The sequence below is a fragment of the Halichoerus grypus genome, chromosome 7 (assembly GCF_964656455.1).
Source record: "Halichoerus grypus chromosome 7, mHalGry1.hap1.1, whole genome shotgun sequence".
In the NCBI taxonomy this organism is placed as follows: domain Eukaryota; kingdom Metazoa; phylum Chordata; class Mammalia; order Carnivora; family Phocidae; genus Halichoerus; species Halichoerus grypus.
The window spans coordinates 149273690-149295975 of record NC_135718.1 but is presented as its reverse complement, the minus strand read 5'-3'; the positions used below and the strand labels follow the sequence as shown (position 1 = coordinate 149295975).

Genomic DNA, 22286 nt, shown 5'->3' with positions numbered 1-22286 from the left:
TATAACAACCCTCTTGGTAATATTATTAAAGATGAGGAGATTCAGGTTCAGAGAGCTTTAGTAACTTGTCTTGGAGTCCCATGATTTGGAAGTGGCAGAATCCAGTTTTAAGCTTCTAAACCGTGCCCCAGTTTTCTTCTCAATTCCTGACCTTCATGGCTATCCTGCTGTCCCTGCAACTCACCTCCTTGCTGGAGAGAAGGACGTTCCATTTCACAGTGAAGCCTTTGCTGACTTTGTGAGCTAGGAAGAAGAATGTATCTTGGCTGACTCTCACTTTACTGTGCTGGAATCCCATACAGCCTGGGGACCCCTCTTCTGCAATAATTGTTTCTGGGAAGTATTTTGGGCTTCTAGGAAAGCTGCAATTCAAAAGGGCTAATCCTAAGGAGAATTTCAACTTGGGCAAAAGTGGTGTTGGCAAAATAGCCCCGTGTACCTAGAGGAACCCAAATAATCTTCCTTGCCTCCTAGCAGGATCCCATTGTGTAGGTATTTACCTGAATAGTGAACCAGTTTGAAGTAGCCTCCAATGTGGAGCTTGTGGGGAGCAGGGACCCAAGCGACAGCTTCTCTAATGGGACCATATTGTCCTTTCTGGAATTGGAAGAATTCGATCATGGTAGCCAAAGGTTGAAGAAAGAGGAACCAGGGATCAGGAGACCTGAATGTCAGTCCTAATTACACTCATCAGCAGTGCATCCTTGAGTAAGTCAGTTCACTTTTGGGGGGCTCAGAGGTTCTGATATTTAATGTAGAGCCATTGGAGGGGTTGGTTCCTGAAGTCCCTTCCTGGCTTTAAAGTTTATGATTGCAGATGTTCTTTTAGACCATAGATTGTCTTGGGTCCCCTGGTTGACCCCAATAACCCTGCTCCTGGTCAGTCTCATCTTCCTGGTGCCCAGCGAGCCCTAGGTGTCAGCTCCCCATGCCTCGGGCCTCACGTGCGCCATGTGTGTGTGTTCCTGGAAGCGGCATATAGGACACTCATTGATGGGTAAGCCCGTGGTCTGGAGCTAGCAGTGAGATGGTAAATATCATGGAACAAGCAGCCCTTTCAGGCTCTCAACCTTGGCAGCATGGTGTGAAAATAATTCTTGGGAAGCTGGGGCCTAGTGGCAGCTGTTTCTCCTGGCCTGCCTGCCAGGCCCTACCAGCTCTCAGGATGGAGCGAGCCCTGCCTGGGCATGGGCAGCCGGTACTGGTAGTTTTCCACTCTGGGAAACTGGAAAGTGAATTGGCTTCTCTGTCCAGGCGACTGGCGGGTAGCGGAACCGTCAAGAACCACCAAGACAACTCAGCAGGCAAAATCAGGACATACTTCTTTGCTGCCCGGTCTCTTCTCTTGCTATTCTCTGCCTTTTCATGCTTCCCTATCTTTCGTAATGTGGAGTTCAGAGACACATGGATGGGATCTGATAAAAAATGAAGTGGGCTTGGGGAAAAGCAAGGGGGCCTGACATTTAGGACTTGGCACTCTGAGTCTTTGCTATTGGCTGGGATCCCTTCCACAGAAGGAGTTTACCAAAAATAGGCATACTCAATAGGAAAACCACAGTGGTACTGCTGAGAAGTGCCACGTTGGTTGCCCTGGGCCAAGGCTTATCCTGTTCCAAAGACCCACTAGGATGAGAAAGGCCATCCAAGATCAGCTTGTCTATTTTCCTATGCCCTTTCTCCGAGGCCCCTGGGAATACTGATTCACCAAGAAACTTTGCCTAATGGCTGTTTTTCTGGCCCTTATCTCTGAATTCCTCATCCTTATCCTTATATTCTTTGGTCCCAACATCTAGACCTCCAGACCCACTCCCATTGTCTGAAGAAGGTTTGTGATACCTGTGGCTCAGAGCCTTGCTCTGGCATTGAGCTGGGGATCCTCATCAAGGCATACAGTGTGATTCCCACCTCTTTTCCTATCTTCTGTGCCTCTTGTCACCGAAGTTTGGGGATCCCTCCTTAGTGCAGCTTGTTGGACAGTTATCCAGCATCCATTGACTAATATTCATGCCAGAGCTTCTCTTCCTCTCATGCAAATACCCACAAAGCCCTTGAAAGAGCATCCCTACTGCTTGCTGTCGTTTGGAGATGGTTAAGAAATAAATCATTTCTGGAGACATGAATCAGTCACAGCACCTGCCCTTGAGAGTTCAACACATGTGAGCTCTCCATCCATCCATCCATCCAACCATCCATCCATCCCTCTACCCTTTTGCTTACTTATTTATTTGCCACATTGTATTGAGCATCTAATGGGCACTATGTGTTGGCAGTTGCTGAGGAGGAAAAGGAAGAATCTGACATGATTACAATTCTTAAAATTGCTTACAGCTTCAATAAGGAGGTAAACAAGGACAAGGGAACTAGAAAATCTCTGGTGAAGGTTGTTATCCAAAAGAACCCCCACCCACCTCTTTTATCTCCCCATCATATTTTAGTGTTTTTCCATAGTTTTGTCATACTGTCTGAAATAGTACCAACTAATAATAGCTATGGTCAAATAGACAGTTTGATTGCCTATTTGATTATTAAAAATCTATTGCCTTTTGTCTCTCTCCTCTACCAGAATGTAAGATCCATGGGCTAAGTCATTTTATCTGTCCTGTTCAATACTGTATCTTCAGATTAGGAACTTATTTGTTAGATAAATTCATGAACATTAAATAAATTAACATTGACATTAAATACATACATTCGTTAAATCAATACATGAACAAAAAGATGGGTTGCAATAGATATGTAATGACTTGGAATTACCAGGAAGTCTTATGTGTCTATTGGCTGGTTAAACATCATTAGTCAGGGCTACCCTTGCCTGATTTCCCAGGTCTCTGTTTTTAAGCCCCATAATTATGAACAACAGAAAACTCTTCTTTTATTGCTTTTTTAACAGATATTTACTGAGCACTCAGTAATGCCAGACACCCTACTAGAAATTAGGGAAACAACAGAGAGAAAGATAGACAGTCTCCCTGGCCATATGACACTTACTGTTTAGTGGAGAGACCAAAATTAAACAAATAATTATTTGTATTACAAGTGTGAGGAACACTAAAAAGGGAACCAGTGCATTATAGGAGCATGTAACAGAGATTCCTAATTTCCCCAAGGGCTCAGAGGAATTCTCTGAGAGCTGGAGGATGAGTAGGAGTCAGCAGGTAAGGGAGGGGAAGGGAAGAACATTCCGGGTAAAGGGAACAGGACATACAGAGAGATCTTGAGGCTGGAAGGTACTTTGTGCATTTGTGGAGTTGAGATGAGACCAATGTGCTGGGTTCTAGAGAGCGGAGATGTATGGATAGCCCAAGGTGAGGCTGGAGAGGTAGGCTGAGGCCCGATCCCGCAGACCTCATGGACCACACTGTCCCAGGAAGTTTGGAAAGTGGTTAGAAGGTTCCTGTCAGAATAAGGTTTTAGGAAGCTCTCTTGGGCTGCTGTGTGGAGAAGGGTTGGTAGAGGAACTAGGAAGAAGAGCTAGAAGGCATTATAGTAGTTCAGCTCTGAGGTGGTGGAGGTTGGGCCCTGCATGGGAGGCATGGAGAGGAGACAAATAGCTGGACTCAGGAAATTTGCGGGAAGTAGGAGTTGTGGGATTCGCTAATTGACTGGATGACTGACTCCCAAAGGCAGGTTTACTTCTCACTCCTCAGCTGCCTCCTCGCAGGAATAAACGTGTCATCTGTCCTTCCTGTCCTGGTCCCCAGGCAGAGGTTCAGAGCCACGTGTGCCACGGCTCAGGGAGGCCTTCCAGTTCTCGTCATGGTGTTGCCACTGCTGTCCACACGGGGCTGTGTGAAGCAAGGGCTGGAGAGGACGGGGAGGAGGGGCACACCGACAGAGTTAGAACTGTGGTTTTTTTTCATGTGGAGAACTGAAGTCTCCTTTCATCCCCCAGTTCTTCCAGTTATGAAACTGGGGCTGCATCAGAGTCACCTGGAGGGCTGGTGACCACATAGTTGGCTGGGCTCCCCCCTCGGAGTGATTCTGTCGGTCCGGGGTGGGGACTGAGGCTTTGCATTTGTACCAAGTTCCCAGGTGGTGGCAGTGCCGCTGGTCCCCGAGCACACTTGGAGGATTGCATCCCAAACACCGTAGTAGATAAGGGAGCAAAGAGCCCGAGGGGTGGGGCGGAGCAGGTGCTCCTCCGACACCAAATGGAGTATTCTAGGTGGGATCTCGCTCCCTCTCTTTCCTGCCCTTTCTTTGTTAAATGTGGAAAGTACCTACATAGTTACAGTCAGAACACAAAATAGACAGGATTCCTGAGCCCGGCAGCTATCAACACGTTTCATAAAGGCAGCTCTGCTACAGCAGCTCTGTTAAAACTTCCTGGTTGCTGTTCCCAGGATAAGCAGTGCCTTGGTGGAGAAGTTATTTGCAAAAATATCATGACTCACCCCATGCGACCCTCTTTCCCCATTTCTGGTTTACTTTAGATGTTCCGAGAAACAGAAGTTCTCACTACACTTGTGGCCCAGTGACTGGAGACGCATGATAGCCAGGAATGAAAGCCCAGTAGGACTGTGAATGTGGGTGTCTCTGGACTTTGGAATGGCCCCAGAGAGTCATCATGTGTCCAGGCTGGAGGGACCTGGGAGCAGTGGTTCCCAAGCCTGGCTGCACAGCAAAATCACCTGGGAAATTTTTTAAATACGCAGGTTCCTGGGCAGTTTCGGATCTCCCAAAGACAAGTCTCTAAGAGGGAGCTCACACCAGATGTTCTACAACCTTCCCAAGCAACTCTAGAGCAGTTGGTCCATGGACTGCTTTAGGGAACCCCTGCCTTGGAAAATATCTAATGCAGCTCCCTTGCTTTACACATGAGAAAACTAAGACCCAGCAAAGATGGGAACTTTGCTTAGATCCCGGAGTGGATTTGAAATCTCTTTATTTTCAGAGGTTGTGTAGCCAAGAGGGCAGTCTTTTGAGTCAGATTCTAAAGTGACTTAGTTCTTACTTGATGAATGGCTTTGGGCAGGTTTTTTAAAAAAGATTTATTTATTTATTTTGAGAGAGAGAGAGCATGAGCAGGAGGAGCAGAGGAAGAGGGAGAGAGAATTCCAAGCAGACTCTGCGCTCAGCACAGAGCCCTACATGGGGCTTGATCTCATGACCCTGAGATCACAACCTGAGCCGAAACCAAAAGTTGGTCTCACCCAGGCACCCCCTTGGGCTGTTATTTAAACTCTTACCTATAGATGGGTGATTGGTGAGAAATATGAAGTAATGAGTGAGAAAATACCACATTGTCTGATACTTGACAAATGCTCTTATTTTATTTTATTTAAATTCAATTCATTAACATAAAATGTATTATTGGTTTCAGAGGTAGAGGTGATTCATCAGTCTTACATAATACCCAGTGCTCATTACATCACATGCCCTCCTTAATGCCCATCACCCAGTTACCTCCTCCCTCCCCCACAAATGCCTTTAAATGGATGCTGTTATTACTATACTTCATTAAATTTAAGACATTGCTGACTCTACCATGTCTCACTACTTTGTGTAACTCTAAGAAAAAACCCCCAGACAGTTAAGCAATGACTCACCATTTGCTTGTAAGATGCATTCAGATTTCAGATATGTTAATGTGTGAAAAATAATAGGAAATATGGTCTTTCACTTCTCTTTCCTCAACCTGCACAGATTATTCCCATTACTAAATTAAATACTTCAATGCCAGAAGAAGAAGCGTACTTAGTGTGCTTGAGGAACAGCAAGGAGGCCTGGGTGGCCAGATGGGGAAGTGCACTGGATGGGGGTCCAGGACAGCTGGGGACCAACTCTTCAGCTCCCTGGAGACCACACATGCATTTTGAATATTATTATGAATGAGGTGGGAAATTCCTGGAGGGTGATGAGCAGAAGAGTTACATGGTCTGATTTATATTTTCATAGATACATGGGACAAGGCGGACAGAGGAAGTGTGGATAGGAAACTATTGTTCTATTCCTGGTGATAGGAGACAGTGGATTGGCCTAGAATGGTAGCAGCATAAGTGGGAAATAGATTGGTTATGGGAACTTTTTAGGGTGGCTAACAGGATTTCTTATCAGCTGATGGGGTGGATATGGAGTATGAAAGGACTCAAGGATGGCCTCAAGAGTTTTGGCTCAAGTAATTGGCAGAATGGAGTTGTTTGAAATGGAATAGTTCAGGGGGTAAGGTTTGCAGGGAGACATATTTTACTCAACTTTATCCTTATTCCTAATCTATATCTATCTCTTTTTTCAATCAATATTATGAGCACCTATTGTCTCCCCAGATATGCACTGAGAAATAAAATTGAATAAGATATAATCCCCCTGCCCCCCCTTTTTTTCTCCAAAAAGTTTGCCATCTGCAGGGGAGATCAGATTTCCACACAAATAATTATGACAAAGCACTATGTACCTAGGGCTAGAAAACAAATATTAAAAATGTCGGAAATCGGAGGAAGGAGAATTTACCAAAATTGGTACTCTTCTTTCTCAAAAACGCTTGGTTTAGTTGCATCCAAGTTTGTTACATGGCAGCAGGAGAATGCTGGATAATAATTTAAGCTAGTCTTTCCACTTCAGGTGTGCGACCTCCTTGCTGTACCTGAAACCACCAAGAAGGCTCTTTTCTCGACTTCCTGTTCCCTTTCCACGAAACATCCTGCCCTCTAAGAATCATGTGGCTCCCTCTCTTCCTCCACTCAGTCCTCTGCTCAAAGTCACCTCATCTGAGAGGCCTTCCTTATCTTTTTACAGGAAAGAGCACCTATTTCCTTTCCACACTTAATTTTCTTCACAACACTTACCCTGTTCTCTCATCTACGTATTTATTTGCCTGTTGTCTGTTTCTCCACACTAGAATGTAAACTCTGACAAAAGGCACTTTGTTTTGTTTATGGCTATATTCCCATTGTGCTCCAAAAAATTGCTGAATAAATGAATGAATGAAAATAGGAACTCAAAAACCACATGGACTCAGAAAGCAATAAGCAAACAAGCAGATTATCATGCTGGGGATGGAGATAGGACTGGATCCATGAACAAAGCTCCGGTTTCAGAAGGGAGGGAAGGTCCCAGAGGCCAACTCTCTTACTAAGCTGTGAGCCTTGCGCATCAGCCTGGCACGTGGGGGAGACAGCCTGCATTGAGTTGCACCTGTGGTTAAGGCAGAGGGGGTCTGTCGGGTACATTGGGACTAATTTTGGATCAGGACTGCTTAATAGCTGTGGGACTTTAACTGGTTTGTTTCCTCGTGTATAATATGAGAATAATAATACATGCCCTATCTACCACATAGGGTTATCACAGGGGGTCAACCAGATGTAAACAATGGGACACCACTTTGAAAACTGTGAAGAACTGTATTTTAGGAGTCAAGATAGCAATTGGGGGCACCATGACATGAATGATAGCCAAAGGAGCAGGGGTTTCCTGCTTTGGCCAGCCAGGCCCCCTCCCTAGCAGGTCCTCAAGGGAAATATACACACAGGGAACAATAACAAAGGGAAAGCAAAGGTCTAGTTTATTAGTAGCTGGCTTGTGTCCCAAATGCCAATGTGAGTGTTCTGGTAAACTGGACTGGGGCATGTGGTATGTGGGATAAAGGTGTCTAGAAGCTTCTCCTTGCCATTAAGGCACTGATACTGAGAAGCACTAAGCACCAGGGCTAAAACAGTTAGCATAGGCTTTGAGTCAGGGAATGGCCTCCACGGCATGGAGGGGTGGACCACAAGAGAGGGCACACCCTGTGAGTGATTTCTGAAATGTTCATTGACCTCACTCATTGTAATTTTGGCCTCGTTGGCATCCTGTATCAATATTTCCTCATCCCTACTCCTCCCTTCAATTTCACATTCCAGAGAGTTTAGAATTTGAGAATTTGATGCTTCATTCCTAAACAGCCCAGAATTACGCTTGAGATTCAAGCATAATGATTATTTGTAGAACCTGTCACCTCAAGTGGAGAAATTATACATCTGACCAGAATAGACAAAATGATACTAGATCCCACATTCATCCCTTGAATCAAATTTGACTTGGAGAATGCACTGGACAGGAACCTAGAAGTATTTTAGTGGTGTAGATGGTCATAATTCTTGCCAAAGTAGCTGTATATGGTTTTGCTTCATCATACTGTTTCTGGAAGTACCAGATGACATCACGGATGTTGTACTTTGTCAAATACTCTTTCTGCATCTGTTGAAATGATCATATGGTTTTTATCCTTTCTCTTGTTGATGCAATGTAGCATGTTGATTGCTTTGCAAATATTAAACCACCCTTGCATCCTGGGAATAAATCCCATTTGAGTAATGCTGATTTCATAGAATGAATGAGGAAATAGGCTCTCCTCTTTGATTTTCTGGAAGAGTTTGTGAGTGCTTGGTATTTTTTCTTTCTGAAATATTTGGTAGAATTCAACAGTAAAGCCATCTTGTCCTGGAGTTTTTTTCTTTTTTTTTTTTAGAAAGGTTGTTGACCATATGTTTAATTTTTTTAGAACATGAAGAGATATTCAGGTTATATATTTCTTTATAAGTAAGCTTTGGTAGTTTGTATCTTTCAAGAAATTTGACTATTTTATCTAAGTTGTTGAAATTGTTGGCATAAAACTGTTTATAATATTCCCTTATTATACTTTTAACATCTGTAATATCTGTTACTAGGTAACTTCCCACATTCCTGATGTTTGTAGTGTTTTCTTTTTTCTCTTCCAGTCAGTCTGGATAGAGATTCTTTTTGCTTTTTTTTTTTTTAAGTCTTGTCCAGGAACCAGCTTTTGGTTTTATAGAGTTTCTCTGTTGTTTTTCTGTTTTCTATTTCATTGATTTCTACTAATATATCTATTATTTTCTTTCTTATAATTAGTTTGTATTTTATTTGCTCTACTTTTTCTGGTTTCTGAAGGTGAAAACTGAGGTCATAAGTTTTGAGATCTTCCCTCTTTTCTAATATAGGCTTTTACTGTGGTTAATTTTCCCCATAAGTACTTCTCAAGTGGTATCCACAAATTTTGTTATTTTATATTTTCTTTATCTTACAGTACAGAATACTTTCTAATTTCCCTTTTGCTTTCTCCTTTGACCCATGGCATATTCAGAGGAGTGTTATTTAGTTTGCAAATATTTGGGGATTTTCCAGATATCTTTCCATTATTTATTTTTCTAAATAGTAATTGCGTTATGACAGAGAACATACTTTGTATGACTGGAATATTTAAAATTTGTTGGGACTTGTTTTATGATTCAGAATATGGTCTATCTTGGTAAATGTTACATATGCACTTTAAAAGAATGTATACTCTTTTGTTGGGTAGAGTTCTATAAATGTCAGTTAGGTAAAACTAGTGGATAATGTTGTTTAACTCTTCAATTTCCTTACTGATATTTTTGTCCACCTGTTTTACCAATTATTGACATGTAAGTGTTGAAATCTCCAACTATAATTGTAGTTTTGTTTGTTTTTCCCTGCAGTCTTTTTTTTTTTTTTTTTTTTTTTTGCTTCATTTGTTGTGAAGCTCTGTTATGTGCATAAATACTTAGGACTGTCATGTGTTCTTGATGAACTAACCCCTTTATCATTGTGAAATACCATCTTTATTTCTTCTCTTAAAATCTGTTGTGTCTGGCATTAATATAACCACTCCAGCTTTTTTTTTTTTTTTTAAATTTTATTATGTTATGTTAGTCACCATACAATACATCATTGGTTTTTGATGTGGTGATCCACGATCCATTGTTTTCATATAACACCCAGTGCTCCATGCAGTACGTGCCCTCCTTAATACCCATCACTGGGTTAACCAATCCCCCCTCCCACTTCCCCTCTAAAACCCTGTTTGTTTCTCAGAGTCCATAGTCTCTCATGGTTCATCTCTCCCTCCAATTCCTCCCCCCCATTTTTCCCTTCCTTCTCCTAATGTCAGACAACAAAAAGAAATAAAAGGTATTCAAATTGGCAAAGAAGATGTCAAACTCTCTCTTTTCGCAGATGACATGATACTTTATGTGGAAAACCCAAAAGACTCCACCCCCAAATTACTAGAACTCATACAGCAATTCAGTAATGTGGCAGGATACAAAATCAATGCACAGAAATCAGTTGCTTTCTTATACACTAACAATGCAACTGTAGAAAAAGAAATTAGAGAAACGATTCCATTTACAGTAGCACCAAAAACCATAAGATACCTCGGAATAAACCTAACCAAAGAGGTAAAGGATCTATACTCTAGGAACTACAAAACACCCATGAAAGAAATTGAAGAAGACACAAAAAGATGGAAAAATATTCCATGCTCATGGATCGGAAGAATAAACATTGTTAAAATATCTATGCTACCCAGAGCAATCTATACCTTCAATGCCATCCCGATCAAAATTCCAATGACATTTTTCAAAGTGCTGGAACAAACAATCCTAAAATTTGTATGGAATCAGAAAAGACCCTGAATCGCCAAGGAAATGTTGAAAAAGAAAAACAAAGCTGGGGGCATCACGTTGCCCGATTTCAAGCTATATTACAAAGCTGTGATCCAGCTTTTTTTTTTAAATAAAGTTTTCAGGGCTCCTGGGTGGCTCAGTCATTAAGCGTCTGCCTTCAGCTCAGGTCATGATCCCAGGGTCCTGGGATTGAGCCCCACATCGGGCTCCCTGCTCAGCGGGAAGCCTGCTTCTCCCTCTCCCACTTCCCCTGCTTGTGTTCCCTCTCTCTTTCTTTCTCTGTCAAATATATAAATAAATTTTTTTTAAAAAAAATAAAGTTTTCATGGTATATCTTTTTTCATCCTTGTAATTTATCTGTGGTTTTCTGCCTTCTTTTCAGTGAATTGAATTTTTTTATTCCATTTTATCTCTTGTTGACTTATTAGCTATAAATCTTTTTGAAAATTTTATTTAGGTGCTTGCTTTAGGATTTGTCATGTACATCTTTAATTAAATAAAGTCTATCTTTAAGTGATATTATATCCCTTCACATATAGTATAAAAATCTTCCAACAGGATAACTTTCATTTTTCCCTTTTCAGCCCTTATGCTATTGTTTTCATGTATTTTATTTTTATATATATTATAAACCCCACAGTATATTGTTACTGTTTTTGTTTAAATAGTCAATCACCATTTAAAGAGATGTAAATAACATTAAAACTCATCTTACATATTTACTATGTAATTACCGTTTCCAATGGGACATTTGCTGTCATTTTTATCTTTGGTCCTCTGTTCATAATGTGTTCTTTTCCTCTAGCTGCTTAAAAACTTTTCTCCTTATCACCTGTTTTAAGCAGTTGGATTATGATGTACTCCAGTGTAATTTTCTTCATGTTTCTTGTGCTTCAGGTCATTGAGCTTCTTGGGTTTGTAGTTTCATCAAATTAGAAAAAAATTTCCACCATGTTTTATTCAAATACTTTTTTTGTCTTCCTCTCTTCTCTTCTTTAAGGAATCCATTTACATGTGTATCAGGATGTTTGAAATTGTCCCAGAACTTACTAATATTCTATTTTTTTGTTGATTGATTCATTGATTTTTTTGATCAATTTCTGTCAGTTTCATTTTGGATAATTTCTATTGCTGTCTTTAAGTTCACCAATCTTTTCTTTAATGTGTGATCTTCCTTTAATCTTATCCAGTGCATTTTCTCACACAGTCAAGCTTGATATATATCCTTTCTATATCACCTATAGCTCTCCTTATATTTTTATTTTTCTGTTATTATTGTTATTCAAGTATAATTACATACAGTGTTATATTAGTTTCAGGTGTGCAATATAATGATCCAACAATTCAACATTTCTCAATGCTTATCAAGATAAGTGTACTCTTGATCCTTTTAATCTGTTTCACCCATCTTCCCCACCTGCCTCCCCTCTGGCAACCACCAGTTTGTCCTCTGCATTTAAAAGACTTTTTTTTTTGTTTGTCTCTCTCTCTTTTTAAGATTTGTTTGTTCATTTGTTCTGTTTCTTAAATTCCACATATGAGTGAAATCATATGGTATTTGCTTTTCTCTGACTTATTTCACTTAGCATTATACCCTCTAGGTCCATCCATGTTGTCGCAAGTGCATTCTTTTTATGGCTGAGTAATATTTCAACACTTCTTCTTTAGCCATTCATCAGTCGATGGACACTTGGGCTGCTTTCATATCTTGTCTATTGTAAGAAATGCTGCAATAAACATATGGGTGCATATATCTCTTCAAATTAGTGTTTGCATATTCTTTGGGTAAATACCCAGTAGTAGAATTACTGGATCATATGGTAATTATTTTTTAAATTTTTTGAGGAACCTCCACACTGTTTCCCACAGTGGCTGACCTTGTATTTTTGAACATGTACAGTATAGTTATAACTGTTTTAATAGTCCTCTTCTTAAATTCTAACTTCTATATAAGTTCTGAATCAGTTTCAATTGATTGATTTTTTTCTCACTTAGAGGTTCTAGTTCTCTTCTTTACACACCTGCTACTTTTAAAATTGCATCGTACATATTTACACTAAAAAATGACTCATTATTTATCTGAAATTAAAGTTTAACTAGGAATCCTGTATTTCTCTGGCAACCCTAGATCCCCGTGGCCTCTCCAGACTCTTCTTTGTCTCCTTGATTTGGGGAATCCTTTAGACGCTGTCTGAGTTCTCACTCACTGTGCTACAGCCTGACTCTGTCACAGCAGTAAGCTGGTGCCACTGTAGGACTCATCTTTTTTGTTCCCCGTCCTTTGTTGTCTGATATTCGTTGTATTGAAACCCAGTCTTTTGTATACTTTGTTCATTTTTTTGGTTGTTTCACCCAGGAGAGTAAGTCTGGTTCCTGCTACTCTGTCTTGGCTAGAGGTGGAAATCCTTCTCAGAGGCTATTATTTTTAGCCAGAGGCCAAAACAGGGTGCTGATGGGGGCCAAAGCTAGGTGTTCAGTCCCTTCATAGGAGAGTTTGTTGGCTTCGTGCCATAATTTTGTGCAATCGGCTACCTAGAAAAAAGAATGTTTTGGGTCACAGGTGGTACCTGGTGACTGTGAGGATGATTCAGCACAGTTGGGAAACTGATTAGAAGTGCACATCTGCTAAGAGGAGAATGGGGATGGGCCATGGGCTTATTACCAAATAAAAGGATAAATCAGCACACTGCATTATATTACATTACTTGTCAAATTTTGGACCAAAAGATAGGTGTGGCTGAAGGTCAGTGCTCAAGGGATTGGATGCTAGTAAGTTTGGAGGCAGGGCCAGGGAGAAAAGGCTGAGTCAGGGTGATCAAACTGGGGTCATAGAAAGACTTTGGAAAATTTAAGTCCTCTGTTTCCCTGTCCAATAATCAATTATGTTATCCCTACAAGGGGCAGGGAATCTTTGGAAATAAAAAGAAAAGTATTTCCTCTCTATTTTTCTTTGGTTTCTCTTGGTTCAGCCATATGCCGCTATCCTCTGGGAATGTCAGGAGGCCACATTCCAGATGAGGACATCACAGCTTCCAGTCAGTGGTCAGAATCCACAGCTGCCAAATATGGAAGGTGAGGATGGATACCCCAAGAAAGCCTGAGTCCTGGGTTGGATCCATTTCCTGACTCAAGGGACTGGGGAAGAAGGGTGGTATTTGGTGGGAGCTGTAGGCGTGAGGGAAGGACATCAAGTGCACCTGTCCTGTATGTTTTCAGGAAGAGAATTCAGGGCTTGGCACCATGTGCTGGTCTGGCAACCCCATCCTAGTCACAGGGCCTTGCGCGGCACTGCTCACAACAGATGGGTTCATTGATGTGCAATGGGTTTGCTTTACTCACCTTCTCACTATGAGCAACTGCAGGAAGCTGGCGACAGTGGTAGGTAGGGAGGTGCAGATGAGGTAGGACACTGGGAGCTAGGAGACCCGGTCCTCTTCTTAGTGGGTGTCTGTGAAACATCACTCACAGTGCAAAGCATCAAGGCTTTAAGCATATACTGAGGCCTCCAATAAATTCTTCCCTTCTCTCAACGATACCTCATAGAAGGGTCATCCTCATCCATAAAGAGTATGGTGGGTTCCTAGTGGCCTAATAGCAGGGGTCCTCTAAAGCAGTGAACCCCCGTGTCAAAAACTACTCTGCTTGTGAGGGCATAATCCTCCTCCTCCTGGAATCTAATTCTTTTGTTGTAAAGTGTTGATTTCTGTTAAGATGGAATCACCCATAAGAAAAGCAGCCTTAGTAAATCTTCCCCATAATTTCTTAGTATGTGAAAGGTGAGAGTGATGGTTGGTGGGGTTGGGCGAGAACAGCAATGAGTAGGTGACATCTGTGAGAAAAGGCACATTCTAGGGAAGAGGGAAAGTGGTAAGAGGCTCCCAAAATAAGCCTTATGCTGATTTCACAATTTTGCTCACTGATAGCTCAGCTTGGAGGTAATAAAATGAAACCAGATTATTTACTACTCCCCTAATGCACTCCTACCCCTCACTCTCATCATGGGTTCCCATGGCTTTTTGCTGGGCTGCCATGCCCATCCTGTTGGTTAAAATTCCACTGCATTACATAGCCCACACTGGGGATCTTATGATCTCTCTTTCCTCCTTCCTATAGCTTCATATCCAAGCAAGGGGTGGCCACCCTTGTTCTGCTGGGACTGAAAGTGGAAGGGGGTGGTAAAATGACTCATGGGGTAATATAGGGTAGAACGGGTTTCACTTCCCTTGAGGTCTTTAAATCAGGATGAGAAATAAAGACTACATCTGATCTGAAGGCCTCTAGGCCCTGGTGGTAAGTGTCTCTCTGGGTTTCATAGTGCCCCGGAGACAGGGGACTGACCACAGGTGGTGGCAGTCAGGCCAGAGGGGAGACCCGAAGAGTCTTTTCAGAGTCGGGTCCCAGCCTGCTCTCTCCCCTCAGGATGGGGCAGCTTCTTGCTGTGGATTGGTAAATAACTCTAGTGTCATGGTTCCTCTCTGTCTCTCCAACCCCATGTCTCAAGGCTGGATTCAGAAGAAGGGGATGGAGCCTGGTGCCCTGAGGTTCCAGTGGAACCTGATGACCTGAAGGAGTTCCTACAGATTGACTTGCACACCCTGCACTTTATCACTCTGGTGGGGACCCAAGGGCGCCATGCTGGGGGCCATGGCATTGAATTTGCCCCCATGTACAAGATCAATTACAGTCGGGATGGCACTCGCTGGATCTCTTGGCGGAACCGGCATGGGAAACAGGTAGGAAGAAGAGACATCCAGACCCTGAGATGTCCAGGACCATATTTTGACTTAGGCTAGAAGAGGAAGTACACAGGCTGTCTTATAGGTATGTGCATGCCCTTGTCAATGTGTGACCGAAGATGAGGGAGGGCAGGGTGGGGGGACCGGGAGGAATAGCAAGGCTGCTGAGAAAGCTGAAAGGATACATTCTGCTCCTTCAATTCAAAAGAGAGGGTCCATGAAAGGGGTGATGAGGAAAAGTCAGCATAACCTCATATGAGGCATCTTCCCGCTCTTTCTCTTCTCTCTTCTCAGGTGCTGGATGGGAATAGTAACCCCTATGACATTTTCCTAAAGGACTTGGAGCCACCCATCGTGGCCAGATTTGTCCGCTTCATTCCAGTCACTGACCACTCCATGAATGTGTGCATGCGGGTGGAGCTTTATGGCTGTGTCTGGCTAGGTAGGTCTCCAGAGAGAAAGCTTATAGACCTTATTAAAAACCCCAACCCCTGGAAAATAAAGGCAGACAAGTCAGAAAGGTATGGGATTAGGAATCTCTGGAGTGAAGCGATTCCCTCTAGGTTAGAGTCAAGAAAGGACATTGTTCCTCCACCAAGGCTTGGTGCTCTATACACTAAATGATGCATTCTGAGTCATTTCACTGACTGCCACTGAGGAGTGCTCCTTGGTGGTGCTCCCTTTGTGCCCAGATTGAGTCCTGTGCAGACACACTGAACAAGATTGCACCCTTGAAGTCTCGTGTGGCTCCCTGGGATAGTTGGTCTGAGCAGTAGTTGCCTCTCCTTCCTAAGGCACTGACATATCTGTGTGTCTTTTGGCAGATGGCTTGGTGTCTTACAGTGCTCCAGCTGGACAGCAGTTTGTACTCCCTGGAGGCTCCATCATTTACCTGAATGATTCCGTCTATGATGGAGCTGTTGGGTACAGGTAAATTCTGGGAAACTTTGGTCATCAGAATGGGAAAGTGGCCACTAGAAGAGAATAATATTTTAGTTTGGCTTGGGATTAATAATTAATCAACCAGTCAACCAACTGGTGTTTATTTAGACCCTGTATTAGGCATTGTGAAATAATGTAGATGAAGCAAAATAGGGATTCTTTATTTGCAAGGAACTTAGATCCTATGTTTGGGAAGACAGGGGAAACAATAAATTACACAAAACAAGAGCTGAAATTGTGGTATAGTTCTAAGTATGGTAGCCATAATTTTTTTGACCCTTAAAACAGGAAATATGGTCTAACACAAATAATGGCCTACTTATGGAGACAAAGGACCAGAAGAATTGAAGTTATAAGTATACTAAATTGGACAGGTCAAGAAGTTCAGGAAGAATGAACGCCATAAATGTAAATGCTTTGGCAGTCGTGAAAAGGAGACTCGTAAGGTTTTTGATAAACAAGGAGAGTTTCTAGGATGATATGATTTAGAGTAGAGGAGGCAGGTAGAAGGGAGCAGAGGAAAGGGAACAGGGCTGAGGACAGGAATGGCCTGACTATAGCAGAAACTCGAGCTGGGAGCAGCAGAAAGGGCCAGTGGGTAGTCCTTAAATGGGCCATGGTGGAGGAAACTGATCAGACACAGTAGGAATTTAGGGTTGGATGAGAGATGTTCCTACCTATCTCACTTCACCCTGAGCCTTGCCATTCTTCTAGTCCACTTTGACACTCTTCTCTCTCTTAGCTTGGTCTTTGTCTGCAAAGATTGAGCCTGGGAGAGAGGTTAGGTTCAGACTAGATGATAGAGGTTTCTAGTGGTTGACAGAGGATGAAATTAGTCTCAGGAAGAGGAGTGAGGGATTATAGCACTTCCATTGTTTTAAGTGTAAAGAATAAACTCCTGCCCCCCAGCTGCCATCCCCTGAGTGAAGACCTGACTCATCCAGTAGTCAATTTCCAGCTACTTCCTTTCCATCTGCTTAGTCACTGTTGCTCCCCGTTCACTTAAATTGTCTGGGCATCATTTCACTCAGCCGCTCCCTAACCGGCATTTATTCAAGGCATAGAGAAAATCAGAGATCAGTTGAATTCATTTTAGGTTAATAAATCTTTGCTAATCCACTGTTGCTACCTACAGTGAATTTGGCCAGACTTGGTAGGTATTCAAAAATATAAAGAAGTCCTGTATCCTACCTTTAAGAAGCTCACAGTTAGGAATGGGGACTAAACCAGGATATAAATTACTGTGATACAAGCATAAGGGTAAGAGATATCTTATGAGTGCTCTGGGGTTCAAAGGAAAGAGTAAGCTAGGGTAGGAAAGCACAGCACTGGGAGTGAAAACACCTGGATTCATGTCATCAAAGTTACTTCCGTTTGCTTAAGTGATAAAAATGTATAAGAAAAGCATTTTGGAAAGGTAAAGTGCTAAATACATGTAAGTTTTTATCTGATTTGGAAAACCAGAAAAGACATGATGGAATAGATGAAATCTGAAGTGGGCCCCAAACGATGGGTGGAACTTTCACGGGTAAAGAATCTTGAAATGGCATTTGAGGCAGAGTGAATAGCATAATGACAAAAGAATCACACTGTAAAGTTTAGGGGAATGACTGCTAAAGATCAATCATTTAGTTAACCACCAGTCATACTTATGTAGCAAAATAGTAGATGAGAAGCATGATTGGAAAGATGATGTCATATTTTGGAGGAACTTGAATGTCAGGGCCAGGAGGAGGAGTTGTTTTTTCTCCATCAACATAATCATCAACAGAACAAGTCATTGAAGATTTTTAAAGCTGGGGAAGGACAAGATTGGAACTGTGCTTTAGACAGATTAATCAAGCAGCTCGCAAAGGTTAGATGTGAGTGATAAGAAGAGGTGATGAGGGACATTTTCTAATTGCAATCTCTGTCCGATGAAAAGAATGAAGGACCAAGGCCAAAACGGGAGGAGGAGACATTCACGTAGGGACCATTTGCAATCTGATTGGGTGTAAATGAGTAAAAGAGGTAGATGAAACCTTGGGGATGGCATTTATTCATCAACAGTCCTATTTTGGTACATATGGTGTGCCAGGCACTTTCAATGAGCCACTGAGCATGAAAGAGAATATAATGGGCAGGAATGGGAAACTTAGGTGAAAGATTTAGTTTAGAAAGAGATAGTGATGGATTTAGTTTGGGATATAAATTTAAGGGACTGGCAGGATATTCAAATGGATAAATAAGGCAGGTACTGGTAACAGAGGAAAGGTCAAGAATAATTGCAGAGATTTCGACACAATCACCTTCCACTTGGTAACTGAGGTAGTGGGGTTATCTCTTTGGAGTGTGCCTGAATGATGAGGTATAAGTACCTGATTCAGAGTCTTGGGAATAGATAGTTTTAGTAGCAAAAGTTATTTTTTTAACTAAAAAAATTACAGCAGTAGTACATGCTTGTTGTAGTAATTCTAACAATTCTAAAAGATATGAAGTAAACCGGGGGAAGTTTTTGTCCTTACCCATCCCCATTTGATTTAATTTTGACTAAAAGAAATTAACTTTTCATTTGTGTTGCTTTTCATAAGTTTCATGGGGATTTATTGTTCTGGGGACAATGGGAAATATATTTATTGCAAGTAATCTTATGTTCTCCTAGCCTTCTGATCTGTAGAGAGAAGAAAAAGATGGCAAATCCTTGGAAGGGAGATCCAGGCTCTGGTCACTGTGGATAAGACCAGTCAAATTTTATAATTTGCCAAACATTTGTCAATGAACAAATAAATTTAAAAGTGTTTCTGTAAGGCTGGCATAATCACTCAATTATTTTTTTTTTTTTGTGAATTGATAACTTTTTACATTACCTCAAAGGGCACATGTACTATTGCTTGAGGGTGTGTATCCCAATCTCTTCATTTGGGAGACTCCTGACTTAGAGTTTAGAGCTTGAAATGCAGAGTTTAGGAAGAGAGAAGTCCCAGTGGAGAGTTCTTGCTCTGTGTCTCCATAAAAAGAAGCCAAATAGAATAGAAATCCAAAAAGAAATAGCCAAATTAACATAAATACACAATCATCCCATATACCAATCAAGAAGAGCCTTACAATCAGAAGTGGAAAGCCTGCCAAGCTAGAAAACAAGACCAAATCCAATGCCTGAGACCCTCATGTAATTCATGCATTTTATTCCATGAATCTAGTATTCTACAAATTTAATTAAAATTACATATAAATTAGTATTTAAATTTGCCACTGATTACTTTTTTCCTCCCTTTAGTTTGACATCAAATTGGGTTGTTGGATGTGGGGTAGAAGAGGGCATGACTGGCTTCTCTGGAATTGACTCACTGAAAAATGATAACACACAGTCAAAGGAGAATCAGAAAAATTTCCAACAAGCTCTGGGACTATTTACTGAGTGATGGTCAAGTGCTATATCTACTATAGTGTTCATTCTATGCATCCGTCCATCCATTCATTTACTCGTTAATGGATTAATTAATCAAATGCATTTGATAATACTGAATTATTATATAAAAACATATTATATTCAGTATACAAGAATAGGTAAGGATACAATAGATTATAGAAAGCTTTTCTTATAAAATGATAAAATATTGTTTAAAAGCTTTGCTACTAAAGGAGTAAGCATTGAGTATTTTGTAAAATTCATTTATATGAAATTCTTTGTTCTCCATTGATGCCAGGATACATGCATCAATACTATAAAATATACTGGATTTTTCACAATCCTTCGACCTTCAAGATAATCAACTCTTACAAAACCCGGGGTAAAGAAGCTGGGAATAAAAGCTCTTCTGTGAATGTGCGATTAATTCCAGGTTCCTCTCTCCCTTTCCCTTCTCTTCCCTTGGCCTGAGCAGCATGACTGAAGGGTTGGGCCAGCTGACAGATGGGGTGTCTGGCCTGGACGACTTCACTCAGACCCACGAATACCATGTGTGGCCGGGCTATGACTATGTGGGCTGGAGGAATGAAAGTGCCCCCAGTGGTTACATCGAGATCATGTTTGAATTTGACCGCATCAGGAATTTCACGACCATGAAGGTCAGTGGTGTTAGGGGTGGTGGAACGTGTCCAAGGAAGCCAAGATAATGGTGTAGTGAAAAGGCATGCTAGAAAGAACCTTGGGTGGTGTCAGCAGAACTGGATTCAAATCGGTATTTTGCCACTAACAAGCTACATGCGTTTCCAAGTCACTTCATCTCTGGGCTTCTTGCTTCATTTGTAAATAAGGGGGTTAGACTAGGTCACTGTTTCTCAATGTTTTCTGTTATTGTTCCAACATCAGAGTCTACATACCATCAGGCACAGTGGGTCCAGTGTCTAGAGCCCACAATACTTTGAAGACCTAACTTCTTTTAACATCAGGGGAAAAAAAGAACTTTTAGGGTCAAACATCATTTTCATCTGTTTAACGACATGGTTTTAAAATACAGTTTTAATTTTTTTTATGGAGGGAGGGGCTCACAAAAGCAAAAGTAAATAGGGCCCATGGAAATCATTTTATGGCCCTGCCCAGTGCTCCCCAGGGACATCCTTTTATCAGTAAGCCTGGCTCATTGCCACCCTAATGCTCAATGGAAGAATTGAGAAATTCTTTGGAAATTGGAAAATTGAGAATTTGTATTTTTTCTTTGGAATCACTTTCCACACCTACGCTGTTTCTTCCTCCCCTGGGCACTGAGAAATCTTGATAGAAGGCTCTGCACTCTTCTGTTTCCAGAGTTCTTTGTTTCCTTATCTATTGCAACAGCACATCTGTCTGGTTGTCCTACTATATTTCAAGTTCCTCCAACTTGAACTCTAAGCTTGAGGAAAACTGGGGCTTAACAGTAGAAAGTCCTTTGTTGAATGTAAAGGAGACCCCTGAAGTATTTGTGGTTCATGTATAACTCTTACTGGTTTATTGAGGAGCGTGAGAGGACTCCAGTATGAGGCCCAAGAGAGTGGGCAAGTGAATTTGACCTCACACATGGATCCCTGTTTATCTGTTATTTTCCCTATTCATAGATGGGTACAGAATATTAATGGCCAACAAATTGGTGATGCTGCCTCTATCTAAATCCCCTTGGGATGATTTGCAGTTCAGTGGAGGAAGGCACTATTTATTTGCAAAAGGAGGGATGTAGGATGAGATGAGGACCCAGAAGAATGAAATCTGTGTTATCATTAAGGGTCCCTAGTAAATCAAAATTTGTTAGTCTTGGCACAAACTTGGAGCCAAAGAGGAAATCCATGTCTATTATATTACCCTCACATGTTAATGTGATAATATCTCCTAACTGGATTAATAGGTATTAGTTAAATGAACAAACATTTAGGATGAGAACAAAAGGATCAACACATGCCCATCTGCCTGTATATTGTTCAAGGATGGCTCCTTGGCAGGTTGTAAAACATAAGTGTGTACAGTTGTGTGTGACACATTATTCTTCACAGGGTTTTCTGGAGGGAGGAGGGGAATATGCATAGTGACAAAAATATACCTCCAAGGAAAATTTATTTCTATTGCCGAATAGTGAGATATCCACATGAACCTATGAACAAGTATCTCAATTCACAAAAATATACCATTGGGATAATTTTTAGTCTCATAAATAATAAAATGTATTTTAAGCTCTCCACAAAGGTATAATATTTAGTCAATAGACTTTGATCTTCCTGAGTCCCCCGTAGCTCCTGTTTAATTAGTTTATCACAGGTCAGAATTATTCAAAAGCATATTGTGCAGTAAGTAGGTGCAAGAAGCTTCTAAGAGCTATCTTAGGGTCAGTCCTCTTGAGGCCAAACAAGTTTGTAGCATATTTTAATTTTTCTGAGAAAAAAAATAAAAGATGACTTTCAGGTCCTTAATATCTTCTAGAAAGTAGTTATTGGTTTCTAGGCAAATTACTGTGATTCCCCCCACCCCTTAAATACAGTCAAAATATTCTATTGAAATATACTAATGTCCTTTTAAAATGTATTTATTAAATAAATATGTAAATCCACAGGGGAATGAAATTCTATACTATTTATTTGCATTCCAGGAGAATTCCCAAAACATCTGTAGGAGAGATACTACCTCCCCCACAGGCTACTTTGCAGATTGCAAAAAAATCTGAAAAATCTATTGAAGCTCTAGATGGTATTTTTTGGATTTTTTTTTTCTTAGCCTTGCTCCATTGACTTGTGCTCAATAAAC

The 22286-nt window shown here is 41.2% G+C and overlaps 1 protein-coding gene across 2 annotated transcripts in view; it reads left to right on the top strand.

Annotated features, from left to right (window-relative positions):
• DDR2 (discoidin domain receptor tyrosine kinase 2) overlaps positions 1–22286 on the top strand; it is a 150640-nt gene that overhangs the window by 102366 nt on the left and 25988 nt on the right. For both annotated transcript variants that reach the window (XM_036103481.2, XM_036103480.2), the window contains 5 exons: positions 13391–13493; positions 14923–15154; positions 15452–15599; positions 15982–16087; positions 19963–20146. In XM_036103481.2, the coding sequence (XP_035959374.1) occupies positions 13391–13493; positions 14923–15154; positions 15452–15599; positions 15982–16087; positions 19963–20146 (773 nt within the window). The remainder of the gene's footprint in view (positions 1–13390; positions 13494–14922; positions 15155–15451; positions 15600–15981; positions 16088–19962; positions 20147–22286) is intronic.